General features: G+C 35.3%; 1 protein-coding gene across 4 annotated transcripts in view; it reads right to left on the bottom strand.

The window, feature by feature from the left end:
* Window positions 1-20,426, bottom strand: part of XRN1 (5'-3' exoribonuclease 1) — a 119,739-nt gene that overhangs the window by 36,116 nt on the left and 63,197 nt on the right. For all 4 annotated transcript variants that reach the window (XM_015080429.3, XM_027061687.2, XM_027061688.2 and 1 more), the window contains 9 exons: window positions 20,081-20,243; window positions 16,761-16,874; window positions 14,964-15,062; window positions 12,435-12,550; window positions 11,764-11,910; window positions 6,919-7,008; window positions 6,244-6,379; window positions 2,814-2,870; window positions 2,548-2,680 (listed from right to left, as the gene is read on the bottom strand). In XM_015080429.3, coding sequence (XP_014935915.1) covers window positions 2,548-2,680; window positions 2,814-2,870; window positions 6,244-6,379; window positions 6,919-7,008; window positions 11,764-11,910; window positions 12,435-12,550; window positions 14,964-15,062; window positions 16,761-16,874; window positions 20,081-20,243 — 1,055 coding nt within the window. The remainder of the gene's footprint in view (window positions 1-2,547; window positions 2,681-2,813; window positions 2,871-6,243; window positions 6,380-6,918; window positions 7,009-11,763; window positions 11,911-12,434; window positions 12,551-14,963; window positions 15,063-16,760; window positions 16,875-20,080; window positions 20,244-20,426) is intronic.

Here is a 20,426-nt window from a genome sequence, read left to right as displayed (position 1 = left end):
TGAAAGACTGGCTAAAAGACTTCTAGAACTGATACATGAATTCAGCAAAGTCGCAGGGTACAAAATCAATGTACAGAAATCGGTTGCATTTTTATACACCAATAATGAAGCAACACAAAGAGAAATAAAGAAACTGATCCCATTTACAATAGCACCAAGAACCATAAGATACCTGGGAATAAACCTAACCAAAGATGTAAAAGACCTGTATGCTGAAAACTATAGAAAGCTTATGAAGGAAATTGAAGAAGACACAAAAAAATGGAAAAGCATTCCATGTTCATGGATTGGAAGAATAAATATTGTCAAAATGTCAATACTACCCAAAGCAATCTACACATTCAATGCAATATCAATCAAAATTGTACCAGCATTCTTCTCAAAGCTAGAACAAACAATCCTAAAATTTGTATGGAACCACAAAAGACCCTGAATAGCCAAAGTAATATTGAAGAAGAAAACCAAAGTGGGAGGCATCGCAATCCCAGACTTTAGCCTCTACTACAAAGCGGTAGGCATCAAGACAGTATGGTATTGGCACAAAAACAGACACATAGACCAGTAAAATAGAATAGAGAACCCAGAAATGGACCCACAAATGTATGGCCAACTGATCTTTCACAAAGCAGCAAAGAGTATCTAATGGAAAAAAGACAGTATCTTCAGCAAATGGTGCTGGAAAAACTGGACAGTGACATTTAGAAGAATGAAACCGGACCACTTTCTTACACCATACACAAAGATAAATTCAAAATTGATGAAAGACCTAAATGTGAGACATGAAACCATCCAAATCCTAGAGGAGAAAGCAGGCAACGACCTCTTTGACCTTGGCTGCAGCAACTTCTTACTAGACATGTCTCTGGAGGCAAGGGAAACAAAAGCAAAAATGAACTATTGGGGCCTTTGGAGTTTGCAGTTTTGAAGGCCTTGCAGTAAGACAGATAAAAGATGACAAAGATCTGAAAACATCGTAGTTTATTTAATAAAAGGAAGAGAATGGAGAGAACAGAAATATTATTAGATAGAATTGGCAGGGGTCTGTGACCTGTGTAGATAAAAAGGATGGAGACACCAAAGATGACTCCAAGGTTCTGGCTGAGATGACTTGGTCGATTATGGATGTCATAACTGAGATATGAGACACATGAGAAAGATTGCAATAAATTTAGATAGGAACAGAGAAGAATACATTTGGCAGAGAGGCTGATGAGATATATCTGGCAAGATTAAATTTATCCAAAATGCCAAGGTAAAGTGAAATAATTAGCTATAATAACATTTTGAACTCTAAGCCCAAATTAATAATACAGTCACATTACTTGAGAATTGACTAACCCTCCCACTCCCCTCCATCTCCCTCTCTTTTTTTCTCTCCACCCTTCCCCTACTCCTTTCCACTTTATTGGTTCTGTTTCTCTGGAAAACCCTAACATAATATCTGATAATATCCTAGCCTGTGGTAGGAGTGGAGGGATGTCTGTATTTTTTATTAAAAAGGACTAGGCAAAAATGAACTATTGGGGCCTTTGGAGTTTGCAGTTTTGAAGGTCTTGCAGTAAGACAGATCCTTTACTGCCCAGCCAAAACCAAGTCTGCAGAGCTCATCCAGTGTCCAACATCCAGCCGTACCTTTTAACCTGACACTTTTACTTGAAATCTAAACTCAAGAAAGTGAGGCTCAATGAGAGGCAGGAGTTTCTCCTCTGAAGGCTTAAAGCTCACCTTCTAGGTTCCCATTCCCCATCTGAGGGAGGGGCCATTTCTCATAAGATTATTAAGATTGTAAAAGATATGAGGATTGTTCACTCCCTCTAGTAAAGATGACTATGGAGATGAGGTCTCAGCTGAGGACAGTGATGACAAATACTCCCCTTTTTATTCCATGTCCATGGCAGACATAGTTAAAAATCAATGACAAAGCTCTTTCCCACTCAGCATAGATACAATTTTAAAATCCTTCTCAAGACAAAATCCCAAGTAGTCACTATTACTGATAGGAGTGGTCAGAAGAAAGGAAACTTCTACGTTATCAGGGTCCCAAGACAACTTGACTAGAATACAATCCAATAAGCTCAGTATTTGAACAGCTGATGCATAGGGTTGAGCAGATAGCAGCAGGGGCTTGTTGTTTCATCACACCCATCTGACCCTTACCATTCCTCGCCCAAACAATCACACCAAGGTTGAGTGCCTGAGACAAGAAAGGACAGTGCTGCCAACACCCTGACCCCTTGGCACCTGATATGTTGCTTCATGCTACTTTGACTTTTTTTGGAATCTATGCTGCAAAGCAGCTCATGCCAGGCATCCCTCTGAGGCACATTTAGATCCTTAGTTGCTTCTTCCTTTTTCCCTCCATTTTCTCATATTTTTCTTTTTAATAAAAAATACAGGACATAAAATTTACCATCTTAATGATTTTTAAGTGTGCAATACAGTTAGCTATGTACATTATTGCTCTCTGCTTAGATATAAGACACTTAATTTGTGTTTTACTTTACAATACAGAAACAGTTGAAGACACACCAAGTACTGAGATATTACCCCCTTTAATTCCTATGATGGTGCCCCGAAGGCCAACTGGAACTGAAAAGTTCTCTCTCACATTTACCACACGGTCAAAAAGACGAAATTCTGCATCTCGATCAGGAATGACTCCATGTTGCTGTTCTAAAGGCTGAAGAGAAGAAAGCTTTAATTATTACTAACTCTAATTTGAAATAGTTTTTCTATTACTATAACAAAAACATTGTGTTCTTTCTACACTTTCAAAGTAAAAACAACTTTGAATTCTTTGATAGGAAACTTACTCTGTACAGCAAATGGGGCTTCACTGTCACTCGTACCTTCTTATTATTCTTTCTTTGCTGAAGAAAAAAAATGTTTAAATATTTAAAAACATAAAATTGTTATTTGACTTTATATTAAAAATATAAAATTATTATTCATTTGGACATGATTATATTTAAAAAGCCAAATGAGTAATTAAAAGAATATTTGAAGTTCTTCAGATGCAGCAAGGAGGAATAATACATACTTAAAAATTTTTTTTAATTAAATTTTTGTTGAAGTATAAGACACAGAAAAATGCAAAGTTGTATGCATACAGCCTGTGAGTTTTTATGAGCTTATCTATGTATAACCATACTGAGTTCAAGAGAGAACATTAGTAAGCACAACATAAGAACTCCTGTATTCCCTCCCAGTTACTACCATTCCCCAAAATAACCTTATTTCTAACACAAAAGATTAGATTTATCTTTTGGAACTTTATGTAAATGTTATCCTACTCAAATACTTTTTTACTCTAAAAAGAATTATATCTGATGGCCAATGAAGATTTATATTAAAGGAAAAAAAGGTATGAAGTACTGATCTATGACATTACTGTCGGTTTTCTGGCTACTTATTAAAATTAAGGTGGCATTCATTTAACAAAGTCCTTGCTTTTGGAATCTTTCATGAAATTGGCTTTGATGTTTGAATTTTTTGATCATCTGACAAATGTCTGAAGAAGACTTTTGTCCCATCTTTCCATCTTTACTCCTTGTTAATTTTGTGAACTCACACTCAAATTAAGCATCAGCTTCCTTTTACTGTAAGATAGAAATATTATTACCTGTTCTATCACAGTTTATATCCATTGCAATCCATAACTACCATTCACATTAAATATTTTTTAAATGAATTCTCATCTACTAAGAAAAATGGCAGCAGTTTACTTATACGGCAGCCCCTATCTTTAGAATGTACTTTATAGAAATAAGCACAAAAGGCATAAAACAGCTCCAAGCTAGAGGCCATACAGTAGAGTTCATGTATTTATATATTGTAAAATGCTCAAGCCTTTAAATAGAGCCTATTATCTTTTATTACAAAGATATTTGATTTATTCTTTCAAATGAATCTTTACTGAGTTCCATTTACATGCCGTATTAATCTGGATGCTAAGGATAAAACTGTGACCTATTCCTTTAGTCTACTTAGAGAGACATACAAGAAATAAAATAAGGAAAATATATAGTATGTTTGATGGTAGAAAGCACAGAGAAAAATAAAGCAGGTAAAGGGGATCAGCAGTGTGTAGAGAGGTCACGATTTTAAACAGAATGAATAGGGGCGCCTGGGTGGCTCAGTCAGTTAAGTGTCTGACTTCAGCTCAGGTCATGATCTCATGGTTTAGTTCATGAATTGGAGCCCTGAGTCAGGCTCTGTGCTGACAGTTCACAGCCTGGAGCCTGTTTTGGATTCTGTGTCTCCCTCTATCTCTCTCTGCCCCTTCCCTGCTCATGCTCTCTCAAAAATAACTAACATTAAAAACAAACAAACTAGAATGAATAATGAAGGCAGTACAGATAAGATGTCTATGCTTCCAGCCCACAGCACACTAGGACTAATAGGGTACAAGTTATGCCCACTGACAACAGCAAAAGGAGAAAAAAATAAATTTATTTATTTAAGGTATGGTGTTTTTTTTGTTTTTTGTTTTTTTTTTTTTTGAGAGAGAGAGAGAGAGAGAGAGAGAGAGAGAGCGCGAGCGAGCATGAGCGGGGGAAGGGGCAGAGAGAGAGAGGGAAAGAGAATCCCAAGCAGGCTTCACACTGTCAGTGCAGAGCCTGATGTGGGGCTTGATCTCACAAACTGTGAGATTATGACCTGAGCTGAAGTCAGGCGCTTAAACGACTGAGCCACCCAAGTGCCCCCAAAATAAAAGAAATTTAAAGTAATTTAAAAAAGCAGACACCAATCCTGGGCCAAAGTACTGCATGTGAAAAAAAAAAACACTCTAAGCACTCTAAACACTCTAATAACCTCTAAGCACTGATTAGAGGACATGGCAATCAAACCTGATTCATCAGGCAAATTTTAAACAGGAATTTTCACAATAGGCTCCAACCACAGCTGCTAAATGAAAAACTCTGGGGTCTGGCTACTCAAAATGTGACCACTTGGGAACTCGTTAGAAATGCAGAATCTCAAGCCTCATCATAGAACTAGTGAAACAGAATCTGTGTTTTAACAAATCCTCCAGTGACTCATTTGCACAGTAAAGTATGAGAAGTATTGCTGTAGGGGTGGAATCCAGAATACACTTGTTAAAAAGATCCTTTAGTAATTTTGATAATTAGCTGAGTTTGGGAACCACTGCCCAATAAGAAAACTACTGATAATTCTAATGAAGATCCTACATTATAAAGAAAAAGTTTAATTATGTTCAGAATGTTCTATTTATTTTTTTAGCTTTTTTCTCCTTTTCTCTATTATCCTAATAACATTATAACACTAAAAAGAAAAAAAAGCCACTCCTTGACAGCACCTCCTTAACACATTAACTGGTTTTAAAAACATTCCTGTCTTAATCTATATGCACACACATCTAAAAAGTGTTGCAACCAAACAATAGACTATAAATTTGTATATACATCTTTTGTTTGTAAAGTAAGGGGAAATGTGTAAAGCATTTTAGAAAGTTCTGCATCCAAATGGATTAAAATAAAATTTGGGGACTTAAAGTAATTAACCTTTATTAAGTAGAAAACTCATTTCAAATACAATGCTGTACAAATATATTTTATCTTAGGATGAAAGATAATTTTTAAAAAATACAGGTTAAAAAAGAAATGCAGGTTTCTATCCTTAGATATCTGAGTGTGAATGAGTTTTCAAAAACTCAAACTCGTGGCTTTACGCCTTATATTTTCTTCGTAAAGAGAAAAAGTGTCATCCAGTAGTAATTTTCTAGACTGTCTTCACAGCTCTTGAGTATGTGATAAAAGAATTCAAATAACAATAGCCAAGCATCATTAGGCATTAAAAATAGGCAATATTAGAAGGAGTTTACATGTCCTAACTTAGTTAATCCTTTTGACGACCCTATGAAGTAGGTACTATTTTATTCTCATTTTACCAATGAGGTAGTAGAGGCATGGAAAGGTTAAGTATCTTGTCTCAGGTTGTAAGTATTGAAAGAGGAATGGGGGAAGATAGTTTCAGAGCCCATTTCTAAACTTACTCTGCTATCAAGAGTAATTTGTTAGCAAAACAACATCATTTTAATAAAAAGGCAAATATGTGGAAAATAAAATCAAAAGTTAAAAAAAGGAATATAATCAGACATAAATTAGAATCACTGAGTTCACGTTTTATTTGGTTGAAACACAAATGAATTATTTGTAGAATGATATGCAGTCCATTTAATTTCAAATCTCATCAATCATCTTGGTTACTAAAAATTAGTACCTTGCACTTTTCGACTTCTTCCTCAATTTTCTCAACAATAGCTGCATCCAGAATTTGTAAATCACAAGAAGAACGAGACAGAGTACTGACAGGATGTCCCTTTAGCCAAGTAATAATTTCTTGAACTTTCTCAGCACTACATTAAAAACAATAATTATTTCACATTGATTAAAACTTTCTGAGGGTTTATACAAAGAGCCTAATATAAATTTTCTGAAGGCCGTGAATTATAAAAGACATCAAATACATAATTAATGGTCACTAAACTTAATTGGGATTATAAATCTAATATAAACATGGACATATTACTTCTCAGTAATTTAAAAAAAACACAAAATTTGGGGCACCTGCCTGGCTCAGTCAGGAGAGCATGCAACTCTTAATCTCAGGGTCGTGAGTTCCAACCCCATGATGGGTGTGGAGACTACTTACATAAATAAAACTTAAAGTGAAGTAAAATAAAATAAAATTATCACAAAATTAATTTAAAAGTACTTTACTGATATAAGGGATATAAAAATTATATGAAGATCTTAAAACAAACAAAAATATATCTATAAATATAAAATCCTTCCCACAAAAGTAATAAAATTCTTGATCAACTAGCTGCTGTACATTTCACTGGAACCACTAAGTTGAACTATGAGGCAATAAATAACCACAAATTTTGCTTACCCATTCTCATTTTCTCCAGGCCAAATATCATCTTCATAGAACACATCCTCTTGGCTGTTTTTGGCTATATAACTAAATAGTTCTGGAGCTCTAGCCAAACAAACAAAAATACTACTTAGAATATATATACAGCTAACTCCACATAAACTTCCTATTATTTGATTTTGGATCTTAAGGAGACATATAAAATATACTGAGAGTTGATTATTACACAGAGTATTAATAAAGAATAGAGACTAAATGATTTAGTAAATGATTTAGTAAATGAAGACTAAATGATTACTAAACTGTAATAAACTAGTTACTTACAAACTTTAATTACTGACTCTAATTGTTCTTAGATCCTAATGACAGGTGATAAGTGGACAAAACAAAAATTTACAGGTTCATTTTCTAATTTTCATAACAAAGCTGAAGCATCCCATAATAAGAAAAATAAAATACATTAAAAGTTTCTTGATATTCCTCAAAACTTCACTGCTTCCTGAATATTGGAGGACTTTTAAATACATAGCAGATTGAATACATGTGCTTAATTTTTGCTCACTGCCCAACCTATTACAAGAAGAGTAAAGTATAAAAAAGGACATAGACCCAGAAAGGCATGAAAAAGGGAAGTGGAGAGTCTGACAGCATATATGAATTGTTAACAAAATTTTAGAAACTGGAAACTGGATGGGTAAGTATCAACTGGTCTGAAACATAGGGAAAGCTGTACCCTAACCCCCAGTGTGAGAAGTCAAAAAGCTAGATGATTTAAACTGTGCAAGTCTGCAAAAGCTCAGGAATTATGGGCTCTAGGTACGTTTTTATTTATTTATTTATTTTTTTACATTTATTTATTTTTGAGAAACAGAGTGAGACAAAGCGTGAGCGGGGGAGGGGCAGAGAGAGAGAAGGAGACATAGAATCTGAAGCAGGGTCCAGGCTCTGAGCAAGTGGTCAGCACAGAGCCTGATGCGGGGCTTGAACCCATTAACTGTGAGATCATAACTTGAGCCGAAGTCACACGCTCAACCAAATGAGCCACCCAGGCGCCCTTCTAGGTACATTTTAATGGTGTAGTATGGGAGGGTTGAAGTTAAGTAAGCTTTTAGGTGAATATTTTGTATAATAAGCAGCTAGATGATTATGTGATTACTCACCTTCACTCCAGCACAAGACCTGTCTGTAGTTTATCTTTTAGAGAGGCTGAACAGGGGATGCTCTAGCTTTAGATATACAAGGCACAAGGAGATGGATGGGTAGATGGGGGATGAGGAGATGAGAGGGCATTAATGGAAGTGTAACTACTATACAATGTGTTGCTAGGAAGCAGGCTAGGAAGTGTAACTCCTTTAAGAAGCAGACCCTGAGACTGGACATAAGCATGCAGAAAGTTTATCAGAGAGCTCTTGTGGAATCAACATAAGTAGAAGGGAAAAGAAAAAAGGAATGAAGCATCACTGGGTACAGGGAAAAGTTAGGCTGTGATCCATTGCTAAAAAACTCCTTGGTCAGTCCTACAGAGATCTCAAACTAGGATGGCCCTTAAGGATTGTCCTAAACTGGGGCAAGGAGGTTGGCTGAGTCTTTACACCTCCTTGTAGATCAGGTGTTGGATCTGTGGGTGTTGTGGGAAGGGGATGTAACTTCAGGTTGAGGCAGTTCTCTTCTGCAAGGCAATTCCTGAAGAGAGCTCACAACGGAGAGCTGGCAGACAGCAGCATTCCAGCTGCCAAATAAATAGGTCCTTTAGTCTTAAAGGGAGGTTTGGAGAGTGTATCATAGTATCTACTACATAATAAGATCCTTTTTCCCTGCTTAATTTCCAGAACACTGGAAGTCAGTTTTGTTCCTCACATCTGTCCTCCAAAGAAAAGGCTGGAAGACACTTCTCTAGGAAAACTAGCCAGCCCAAGAGAAAAGACACACATATAGGTAGTGATATTTGGGGGGCCTCTGCAGAAATAGCAACGTCCCACCTGAGAAAGCCCACCAAAGCACATTACATTTTCAACCAGCTTTTTGGTGCCTCACTCTTAAATATGATTAGACACCAAAGAACCACTGGACAAGTTAAAAAAAAAAAAGAGCAATTCAGAGAAAACAAAATATAGAGAATAGAAGAAAAACTAAAACTACCATCTTCAGAGAAATAAAACATTTCATTCATTATAAGAGCAAGATACTATAAAAAAGGAATGTCAGAGAATTAAGGATGAACTCTTAGAAACTAAAAATAAATCAAATAGAAATAAAAATGATATGAGATAAAGTTGAAGAAAATCTCCCACAGAGTAGAAGTATAGCAATAAAGAAAATGGGTGAGAAGAGATAAAAAAAATTAAGAGGATTAATCCAGAAGTCTATCATCTAACAGAAGTCTCAGAAAGAATAGAAAAAATGGAAAGGAGGCAATTATCAAATAAATAATATTAGAAATTTTCTCAGAATGGAAGGGCATCGGTTTCAAGTCTGAAAGGACTGAACAGCGAAAAGAAAGAAGATACATACCAAGGCACACTTCATCACATTAAAGAAGGTTTTTTTCACGTTTACTTATTTTTTTTGAGACAGAGAGAGAGAACACGTGTACATGTGGGGGAGGGGGAGAGAGAGAAGGAAAGAGAATCCCAAGGAGGCTCCACATTGACAGTGCAGACTCTGATGCAGGGTTCAAACTCATGAACTGTGAGATCATGACCTGAGCTGAAATCAAGAGTCAGGGGCTCAACTGACTGAGCCCATCAGGTGCCCCAACACATCATCACATTATTAAAACAGCACTGGTAAAGGGAAGATGCAAAAAAGATTTCAGAAACTGAAAATAGATCACACACAAAGATTCAGAATCAGAATGGCACAGGACTTCTCACCAGCAAAGGAAACAAGAACTTTTCAAATTCTGAGGGAAAATAATCTCCCATCTAGGATTCTACACCCAGGCCAGCTATTAATCAAGTCTGCTCAGGGAAGAATAAAGACATTTTCAGACATGCAAGCTTTCTCAGGAAGCTACTGGAGTAAGTGCTCCATCAAAATGGAGACAAACCAGAAAAAAGTAAGATATGAAAGCCAGGAAATAAAGGAATCCTACATAGAAGAATGGTGAGGGAAATTCCTAGAATGGCAGTAAAGAGAAAGTCTAGAACAAGAGCTGTGTGATAGCCCTAGAAAGCAATTAGTTTACGTTGAGGCAGGAAGACAGAAGGTTTTAGGAGGAAGTCTACAAAAAGAAAATGGAACCAAGAGATCTCCTGATCTGACCCTATCAAGTTTTCCAACTATGACACACAGTTTAGGGCCGAATTAGTTATAAGAACACAGACAATAAGCAAATGATTAAACAAGATGTGGAAATCAAAAATGTGTACAAGGAAATGCAACCATAAAACTCTACAGGGTCCAGCTGTGACCATTTACATCACCTTAATCAAGTAAACCATAGATACAGATTTATTAAACTATAATGAAAGGGGAAATAAATATACATGTGTGTAGGGAGGTGAGGAAATAGAAAGGGGAGGTAGTAAAAAGAGAGCTAAAGTTTCATCTTTCATGGTAGGAAATCAAGGCATATGTTAAGCTGAAAATCATGAAAAGTAAATACAATGCTTTAAAGAAATACAGAAGTGAACAGAAGAAATAATTACATTTTCAGATGGCAATATGAGATTGAATTGTGTTCCTTCCCCAAAAGATTCCAGTACCACTCCCACTACCTTCAGAATGTGACTTCATTTGAAAATAGGGTTTTTATAGAGGTTATAAAATAAAAATGAGGTCTTTAGGGTGGGCTCCAATCCAACATGACCATGTCTTTATGAAAACGGGAATATGGTCACAGAGACAGACGTGCACAGAGGAAAGATGGCGTGAAGACATACAGGGAAAACACATGTGAAGATGGAGGATGGGAGTAACGCATCTACAAGTTAAGATCAAATGTGTGAGGCTACAAGAAGCTAGCAGAGACGCATTGAATGGTTCCTTTCCTAGCATCTTCAGAGGAAGCACGGCCCTACCAAACACCTTGATTTTGGACTTCTGGTCTTCAGAAATGTGAGACAATAAATTTCTGCTGTTTTAAGCCACCTAGTTTGTGGTACTTTGTTATGGCAGCCCTAGTAAACTAGTAAGAGGATCCTAAATACAAGGTTAGAAACTGGTGGAACAATGGAAAGAACATTCAGTTAGGAATCAGAAGTAAAGGTATTTCCTCCAAATCTTTGTGACTGAGTAATTCAAGTAACCTTGGTATACAGTTTTGTCATTTTTATCATGAGGAGCTGAGATTTACTGATTTCTTAGACCATTTCAGCATAAAATTCTATAATTTTAGGACAGTAATCTATTATCCAGCTGGAGTTTTAAGACTCAGGAAAATCCACTGTGTGAAGAGCTGTTTTGTTCACCCATACCAATCTTCTTATTACTAACACAGACATACAAAGTAGCGAATTATTTATGATAGCAAATTGAGGAAAATTTTAATTAAAAGGAGGCCAAAGGGCGCCTTGCTGGCTCAGTTGGTGGACTATACAACTCCTGATCTTGGTGTTGTAGGTTTCAGCCCCACATTGGGTGTAGAGCTTACTTAAAAAAAAAAAAATCTTTAAAAATAGAAAAATAAAAATAAAAGGAGGCCAATTATCATCATTCTTTTTCATTTTAAATAAATAAGTACAGTATTTTTTAGCTAATAGCTATGGTGCTCCATGGTATAAAATTAGGTTTACATGTAATACATGTCCCATCATACCAAAGGAAATATTTTTAGTCTAAAATTAATATCAGAAAGGCAAAATAGTTACGACATTCCCACATTTTTGGATGCCTAATAGGACCTTATTAGGCACTTACCTCTCTAAGTACTCTGCAAGAAGTTGTTCTGCTGCAGATGAATACATCCATTCACTTCCAACTTTCTTAGTGTATCCAGGTACCTCCTCATTTTTTTTGTTGAATTTGAGATTCAAACCCACATTTGCTTTATGGTCTCCATGAGGGCTGAATGTAAACCGCACACACACACATACACATACACACACACACACACACACACACATTTTAAATTTTGTTCAAAGAATACAACGTTTAGCTTTCAATTCTTAGAAATACTCAGTTTTGATTGTTCTTCTATAGTTTTCATGGTTATTTCCAAAGCAGTAATTGAAAAACTAGAGGAAAGGCTTCAAAACCCAAGTTAACAAAGCATATAAATAGATTATGCAATTAGAGAAGAGAATGAAATAAGAAAATGCAGGGAAATATATTATTGAGATTCACACACACCTTCTGATACCTTTTTTCAAGGTTCAATTTGTTAGCCGCTAAAAATAAGAACTGTCTTTCCAAACACCTACAACATGTGCCATTTAGATGAAAGATCACCATCAGAGGAATTTATGCATAATTTTTAAAGAAAATTCAGAGCAATTAATAAAAGAAAATAAATACTAACATAACCAGTTTATCTTTATCATTTAGTTTTTTTCTGCCACTTTAAGTAAATTTCTCTAACATAAACTTACTTTCTCCTAGATCCTCTTCCAATAAAAATACTTCCTGTAAACCTTGAAACAAGGTATCCACTCACTCCAAGACGACTGGCCAACACATATCCTGGGTTGTACTTTATAGAATATTTCTTTAAATATAAAAACAAAAAGGTCAATTATGGAAACACAAAGCATCAAATGTTATTTCTTTACCTTTAAAATCTGGAGATAATCAAGACATCACTAACCATTGGAATGTGGCAATATAAGGATTCTCAAAAGTAAGTGATCCATTTCCCTTTTTTTTTTTGAAAGGATCTGTAGGCAGAATTTTTCTGCTCCTCTCTCTCCTTAAAGGACAGAATTCCCAAGGATGAATGAAAGGGGGAGGAAATATACAATTTGTGAAACTGTCTCAAGAAATAAACTCTACTGTAAATAGACTCTACTGCAAATTCTGCAGGCAGGAACTATTTCTTAAACATTAATTTTCATATTCCAATTAGGGCCTAGTAAAATACCTGGGACATAATGAAGCCTTGATGATTATTACACTGAACTAAAACATGAGTATGTCATCAAAAGAGTTGCTACTGAGCAAATTTAAAATATCCTTCATATATGGACATAAGTGATATTCACTTCCCCTAATACTTACTATCATATAAAAGTAAGAAGTATGTATAGATTTATAGCTAATACAGTCAATGAAATGTAACCTTAATTTGTGCACTTAAGAAACTATAAAGATTATCAAATTAAAAAAAAAGTATTAGATCATATACTTTTTAACAAGGAAGCAATTACAAATCTAGTTCCTAAGCTACCATTTAATCCTAACATACATAATAATAACACATATTTTATGTGGATTTCACATTCTATATTTATATGAATTTTATTCATATTTTATATGTCTACAATAGTCCCCAAATGGATACATTTTTTAGTTGCATGAAATATATAAATTATTAAAATATGTTAATATGCTGGTAAAGAACACAATATAGTTTCTCCATCAAGTGCATTATTAGGTTTAGAAATAATACAGACGAATCAAGTATGCTTTCTAAAATAGACAGGAAGAGTTAAGGTAGTAGTTCTCTATCACAGGTAATATCACTTAATTTTTCTAATAAGTATTTGGAAATATATAGGGGCATTCAGTTATAGTAATTGGCACAGGCTACTAGCACTTAGTGTCTAAGGGTCAAAAATGTCAACTGTGCGGTCATATACAGGAGTCCTATTTTACACATTAGTTGTCTCATCTAAAATACCGATAGTAGTCCTTTTGAGAAATATTCAGTTATGGTACAATTAAAATTGATGAAGATCATCACAAATATTCTAGAAAATGTAAAATAAAAAGCAAAGGGGGGCCTGGGTGGCTCAGTTGGTTAAGCGTCTGACTCTTGGTTCGGCTCAGGTCATGATCTCACAGTTTGTGGGATTGAGCCCCACACTGGACTCTGTGCTGACAGTGTGGAGCCTGCTTGGGATTCTCTCTCTGCCTCTCCTTCTGCCCCTTCCCTGCTTTTGCTCGCTCTCTCTCTCAAAATAAACAAACATTAAAATTTTAAAAAAGGAGAGAACATTGGAGTAGAGAAGAAGAAGGCTTGAGTAAAAGTTGAAAAAGGTATGTAAAGAGAAAGAGAGCACAGTAGATAGAGAAGGCATGCCTAGCAACACTGTATACTAGAAGTGGACAGGCTCATTCATATCTAGAAAAAGCTAGGGATGGAGGAAAACAGATGTTCTTCTACTAACTCCCAGAATAGAGACCTCCAGCATTTTTATCAAATGGGCCACTCTCCTGGTTTCCTGACTGTGCTTTCTGAATTCTTTCTCCAAGAGACTTATTTGCCTTCTGTAATGTTTTCTCAAGTGTATGCTGATGCCCAATGCCTTGAATTCATTTTACAGGATATAAAGCTTTAGAATTTACTATTAGAGAAAAATAAAAGTGTAAGTAGCAATAGCTGACTGTGAATTAATTTCAGTTAAGTTAATTATCCAATGAATCAATAAGAATATATATGACAGATATCAGGATCCTCCTCCCATTGTAGCAGGGAAAACTAAAAGGAGCCCAGTGAACATCTCTGGAGAAAAAGGTTCTGAAAAAAGTGCTGTGAATTTAAATGCAGTTTCCCCAATTTTCTCTTGTGACTGCAGTAAGGCCATTTGTCACTTGTAACTAAAAAATGTAGGCTTTGATTAATTATGAAAAGTTAAAAAAAAAAAATCTAAGTCTATTCCCAAAGGGTATGGTAAAAAATGTGCCCCTTCTAAGCTTGAACACGATAACCCGTAATAACTGTTATAGATCAATAATGGGATGTCAGTGATTCCCACCCCCCCCCCCGGAAAGATTTGCATGAAGTTCGAGCATAGATTCCACACTTATTTTTAAATAATCCTAGATGCAACTGTGAGGGAATTTAATCACTATTAAATAAAATATTTATAACACATTCAAAGAAGGTGGTAAAAAATATGCTTCTAACACTTTCAAAGTTCATCAGTTCTAAATTAAACAATATGGACCATAGTACTCACATGCTGGTTCTGTATTAAAGCATCAAGATTGGGTTCACATGGAATGCTGAAAACCACACGAATCCTACCTTCTGTAATCACATCTCCCGAATCCTGAACCTTGGACGAAAAAAAAAAAAAATCACAGTATGTTTTATAGTCTCTTTCACTATGTTTTATGTACTTACTTTTCTACTTATTTGAAGGGTTTATTATTTCTGAAATACAGTAAAACAGTAAAGGTGGCTATGGGAGATTCTCTTAGAATTTATAAATGAATGTGATTATATTGTAAATTTGAGTCACTGTACCTTGCTTTAATAGCTGTTAGTCTTTTTTGTCTTTAAATTAACTTTTTTATTTGCAAATAACTTTAAACTACCAAAAAGTTGCAAAAAAACCAGGTCAAAGATCACTTGTAAAACATTTACCTAGATTCACCTAATGTTAACATTTGTTTAAACATCTGTTTTAACATTTGTGCTCTGTGTCCAGGTACATACACATAATTATTTTTCTGAACTTTTTGAGGGTATATTATATATATCGTGTCCATTACCCCTTAACATTTTGGCGTGTATTTCCTAAGAAGGGTATTTTATGATGTACATGATGTTCATCTGTCTCTCACTGTGATATTTATTAACTTTGATCATACCAAAGATACTGCTCAATTTCTTCACTGTCCAATTATAGTTTTTTTTTCTTCCACTTGCAACTAATTAACTGTCTGTGGGAAGATATTTTCTAAGACCATGAAAATTTTTCATGGAAATATTTTCATGGTCTTAGAAAGTATCCTACTCAGATAACAAATTCCCCCTAGATTTAGTTTCCAATGATGATTGTTGCCACATTTAATCTTTATCATAATGCTTATAAAAAGATAGTTTTCCAACTTTAGCACTCTCTCCACGTTTATTCTTGACATGATACTATAAGCAAGAGCCCTTCCATTCCCTATTTAATACTGCTGTGGCATCATTAATTCCTATTTTACCAATTTATTATTTCGGTATTCAAACTGTCCCAGATTTGGCCAGTAGGAGTCCCCTGAATCTGGTTCCTGTGTTTATGTGATATGCTCTCATTAGTCATTTGAGCACTTCCTTACTTTCTGGCCTAACAAGTGTTTCCAGGCTGATCTTGTACCTAACCTGACCTAGCCCTGTAATGGGCCATTTCTCTGAAAAGCTTTCGGTGGGGTATGTTATTAGAAGTCAAAACCTGGAGATTATGTATGTTTACTGTTACCAGGGTGTCTTTGCCTCGTAATCCTTTTGAGCAAACAGAGCTAGAAAATATATGTATGTATGTATGTATGTATACATATATATCCATATACATGTGCCTATATACATATGATACACACATATATTTTAAAAATCATGAGTTCACATTAATACCTCCAAGTTTAATCTGTCCCCAGATTCTTTCTTGCATTCTTCCATTTCATATATGCATATATCTTTTTCCATGTGAGAACTGGAGTTCCTCAAACATCAACACATTTACAAGTTCATCAACCCAATAATACATCTACAATAATTTCAGAATTGCTTTTTCCATACCACCACAATAAACAAACCTGCTCTGTAAGAGATTAGGATTTGAATTCTTTTTTCCCTGCCTCCTGACCCCAACCTGCTCAAGACTAAAGATATAAAGCCAAATGCTGTGTTCCTAAGTTAGACAAATGAATTATTTTTCCCCCCTTCAGTATTACATTTTATTTTATACTTAAATGAAGAGAGTTAAATAACTCTACTAACTTGAAACAAGAAAGAAATGTAATTAGTAACAATAACAGAAACTAACTTCTCCAGTGCAGCCATAATAGGGGGTTCCCAGCATAAAGACCATACTTCTAAGAGGAAACAAGTCATCCAATGTTTTGATACTGGAGAAACGGGAGTCAAAAGCTCGGATGTCCTATGTAGAACGAAATATAAAAGTAAATTATTATAATCAAAATTTCTATGGATCGCACATCAAATTTTTCTTCCTGTGGAGTTAGGACTACGCTGTCTGCAAATGTGAAATGTAAAGATTTTCTATGTAACAGTACTAGTAACTAAAATGTATTGACTTTATATGACACTCTTCTAGGTATTTCACACATTTATTAGTTCATTTCATTTTCAAGACAACACTCTGTAGCACAGATTATTTAGCCTCACTTTATACCTGAGGAAACTAAGGCACAGAAAGGTGATAAAATCTTTCCTAAGATACTGTTTTGCAAGATTACAGTATCAATACATGCTTTAAAAAATTTTTGTCTCAGGGCGCCTGGGTGGCTTAGTCAGGTAAGTGTCTAACTCTTGGTTACGACTCAAGTCATGATCTCATGAGTTCATGAGTTCAAGCCCCACTTCAGGCTTATGTGCTGACTGGGCAGAGCCTGCTTCTGATTCTCTCTCTCCCTTTCTCTCTGCCCCTTCTCCACTCTCTCTCTCTCAAAATAAGCAAACTTAAAAAAAAATTTTTTTGTCTTATCACACCAAGATTACAACAAACACAAAACCAAATGCCTTTTTTCCCCCATTAATTTATTTGAGGCAAACACTTTTTGGAGAATAAAAATTTTTTTAATTTAAAACTGTGTTAAGCTAATGCTAGGATTTTTCATTAGAGATGAAGTTTAATAAATAAATAAATAAATAAGTAAATAAGTAAATAAATAAATAAGACAAGCTCCTTAATCATATACAGAATGGGTGACTGAGCATAAAATAATCCTATAAAGACTATAGTTTTTGAGGCGGTTCAAGATGGCAGCATAGGAAGATCCTGAACCCATCTCCTCCTATGGACAGAGCAAATCTTCAGCTACATCTAGAACAATTAGTTCCTTCTGAGAAAGACCTGAAAACTAGCCCAGCTCCTCCACAACAAAAGATAAAATGTACACATCAATAAGGATACGAGAGGCAGAGACATACTGTTGCAAAAACCCCAGCCCTGATGTGGACACCCACAATCAGGAGTGATCTCACAAATATGGAGCTTCTTCCTGAGGAGGTGCTCTATCTTCCTGAGGAGGTACCCCAACTCTTGGGAACTACACTAGAGAAATAGGCCCCCAAAATGTCTGGCTTGCAAACCAACGTGGCTTATGTACGGGAGACTCAAAGGGCTATCGGGAAATGAGATTCTGCTTTTAAAAGGCTTGTGTGCAGATCTACTTTCCCTGAGACCCACGGTCAAAATGGCAATTTGAAAGCACCTAGACCATATGGGGAAATGATTCATCTGTTAACCTTAAAGTGTCTGCAAGAGGGGCAGGGGCCTGTTGGGACTTTTTCTGGGAACAGAAGCACTGGCAGGTATGCCCTACAGCCCTGCTAAAGCTGGCAGGCACACCCCACCCCCATGTATCTATGTGGTCTTTCTCTGCACATACATACACACACACATACAGGAATACTACTCAGCCATAAAAAAGAATGAAAATCTTGCTATTTGCAACAACATGGATGGACCATGAGGGTATTATGCAAGATGAAAGAAGTCAGACAGAGAAAGACAAGTACAATATGACTTCACTTAATATGGACTCTAAAAAACAAAACAAAAACTGAGAATAAACTGAGGGTTGATGGGGGGTGGGAGGGAGGGGAAAGTGGGTGATGGGCATTGAGGAGGCCACCTGTTGGGATGAGTACTGGGTGTTGTATGGAAACCAATTTGACAATAAATTTCATGTTAAAAAAAACAAAACAACAACAACAAAAAAAAACCCAAAGAAGTATTGGCCCAAAAAGTCAAAAGTCATGGCACTGAGGAACCTTAACTTACAGGAGGGGACTAGACACTGTTTATCTTTGTATTTGAAGCAGACAGTATTGTATCTGCCACATAATGGACACTCCAGAAATATCTATTCAACCAATAAACTTGTGCAGATATATGAAAGAAACAAAACAAAAAAACAAAAAACAAACAAACAAAATGCAACACAACTAACAGATACAGAGAAACAACTGGTGGCTGCCAGAGGGAAGGGGTTTTAGGGGGATGGGTGAAATGGGTAAAGGGGTTTATAAGTTAAAAACTAAGAGTTATAAAATAAATAAATCATAGTGATGTAAAGTACAGCATAGTGACTATGTCAATGATGATGCACTGCAAAACTTGAAAGTTGCTAAAATAGTACATCTTAAAAGTTCTCATGAGAAAAAAATTTTTGTAACTTTATAACAAAAACTTTATAATGACAGATGGTAACTAGACTTATATTGGTGATCATTTGGCAATGTATACATATATTCAATCCTATAGTACACCTGAAGCCAATATAATGTTACATGTCAATTATACCGAAGTAAAAAAACTATAGTTTTTTTCAAATTATATTAAATAATAATCTCCATACTGTTTTCCAGTATGGAGGTTCCTCAAAAAAATTAAAAACAAAACTACCCTATGACCTAGCAATTGCACTAGGTATTTATACAAAGGATACAAAAATGTTGATTTAAAGTGGCACAGGCACCCCAATGTTTATAGCAGCACTATCAACAAGAGCCAAATAACGGAAAGAGCCCAAATGTTCATCAACTGATGAATGGATAAAGAAGATGTGGTATATATATACAATGGAATATTACTGAGTGATCACAAAGAATGAAATCTTGCCATCTGCAACAATGTGGACAGAACTAGAGGGTATTATGCTAACAAGTCACAAAGAAGAGAAAGACAAATATATTATTTCACTCATATGTGGAATTTAAGAAACAAAACATATGAACATAGGGGAAGAGAAAGAAAAATAAGATAAAAAGAGAGAGGGAGGCAAACAATAAGAGACTCTTAAATACAGAAAATGAAATGAGAGTTTCTGGAGGGGTTTAGGGTGGGGGAATGGGCATTATGGAGGGCACCTGTTGGGATGAGCACTAGGTATTACATGTAAGTGATGAATCACTAAATTCTACTCCTGAAATCATTATTACACTATATGTTAACTAACTTGGATTAACATAAAATTCAAATATTAAAAAAAAATTTCTACTTTACACTGCTGCATTAGTCTTCTATTTACAAATAAATATTAATATGATACACTCTTTTCTTTATACAGTGTGAAATAATGTACATTAAGGTACAGTTGAGAACTGATGGAGACTTACCTTGACAATAGTTTGATAAACAAAAGGAAGAACTTGTTTTGACCACTGTTTCTCAAGACGAACTTCACCATTTTGATTTATTTGGTATTTACGACCTGTGAGTAACTGAACATACACAACTGCAGATGTTTCATTTATTATTATTCCTTTTCTTCTTAGGTAGCTAAAAGAAAGTATGAAAAAGAAATGTAGATATGAATGATTGTGTATGTATTCTAGGATGTTAGTAAAACTACTAACTCATTATCAAATGCTTAAAAATTTTTTAAATAAATATGCTAGCAGTTCTGAGTACCTAACGTAAGATTTTTTGCATTAGTTTTTTTAGTCTACGGATACCTCTCCC

Source organism: Acinonyx jubatus, chromosome C2 (assembly GCF_027475565.1).
Source record: "Acinonyx jubatus isolate Ajub_Pintada_27869175 chromosome C2, VMU_Ajub_asm_v1.0, whole genome shotgun sequence".
Classification (NCBI taxonomy): Eukaryota; Metazoa; Chordata; class Mammalia; order Carnivora; family Felidae; genus Acinonyx; species Acinonyx jubatus.
This window is presented reverse-complemented; position numbering and strand designations above follow the sequence as displayed.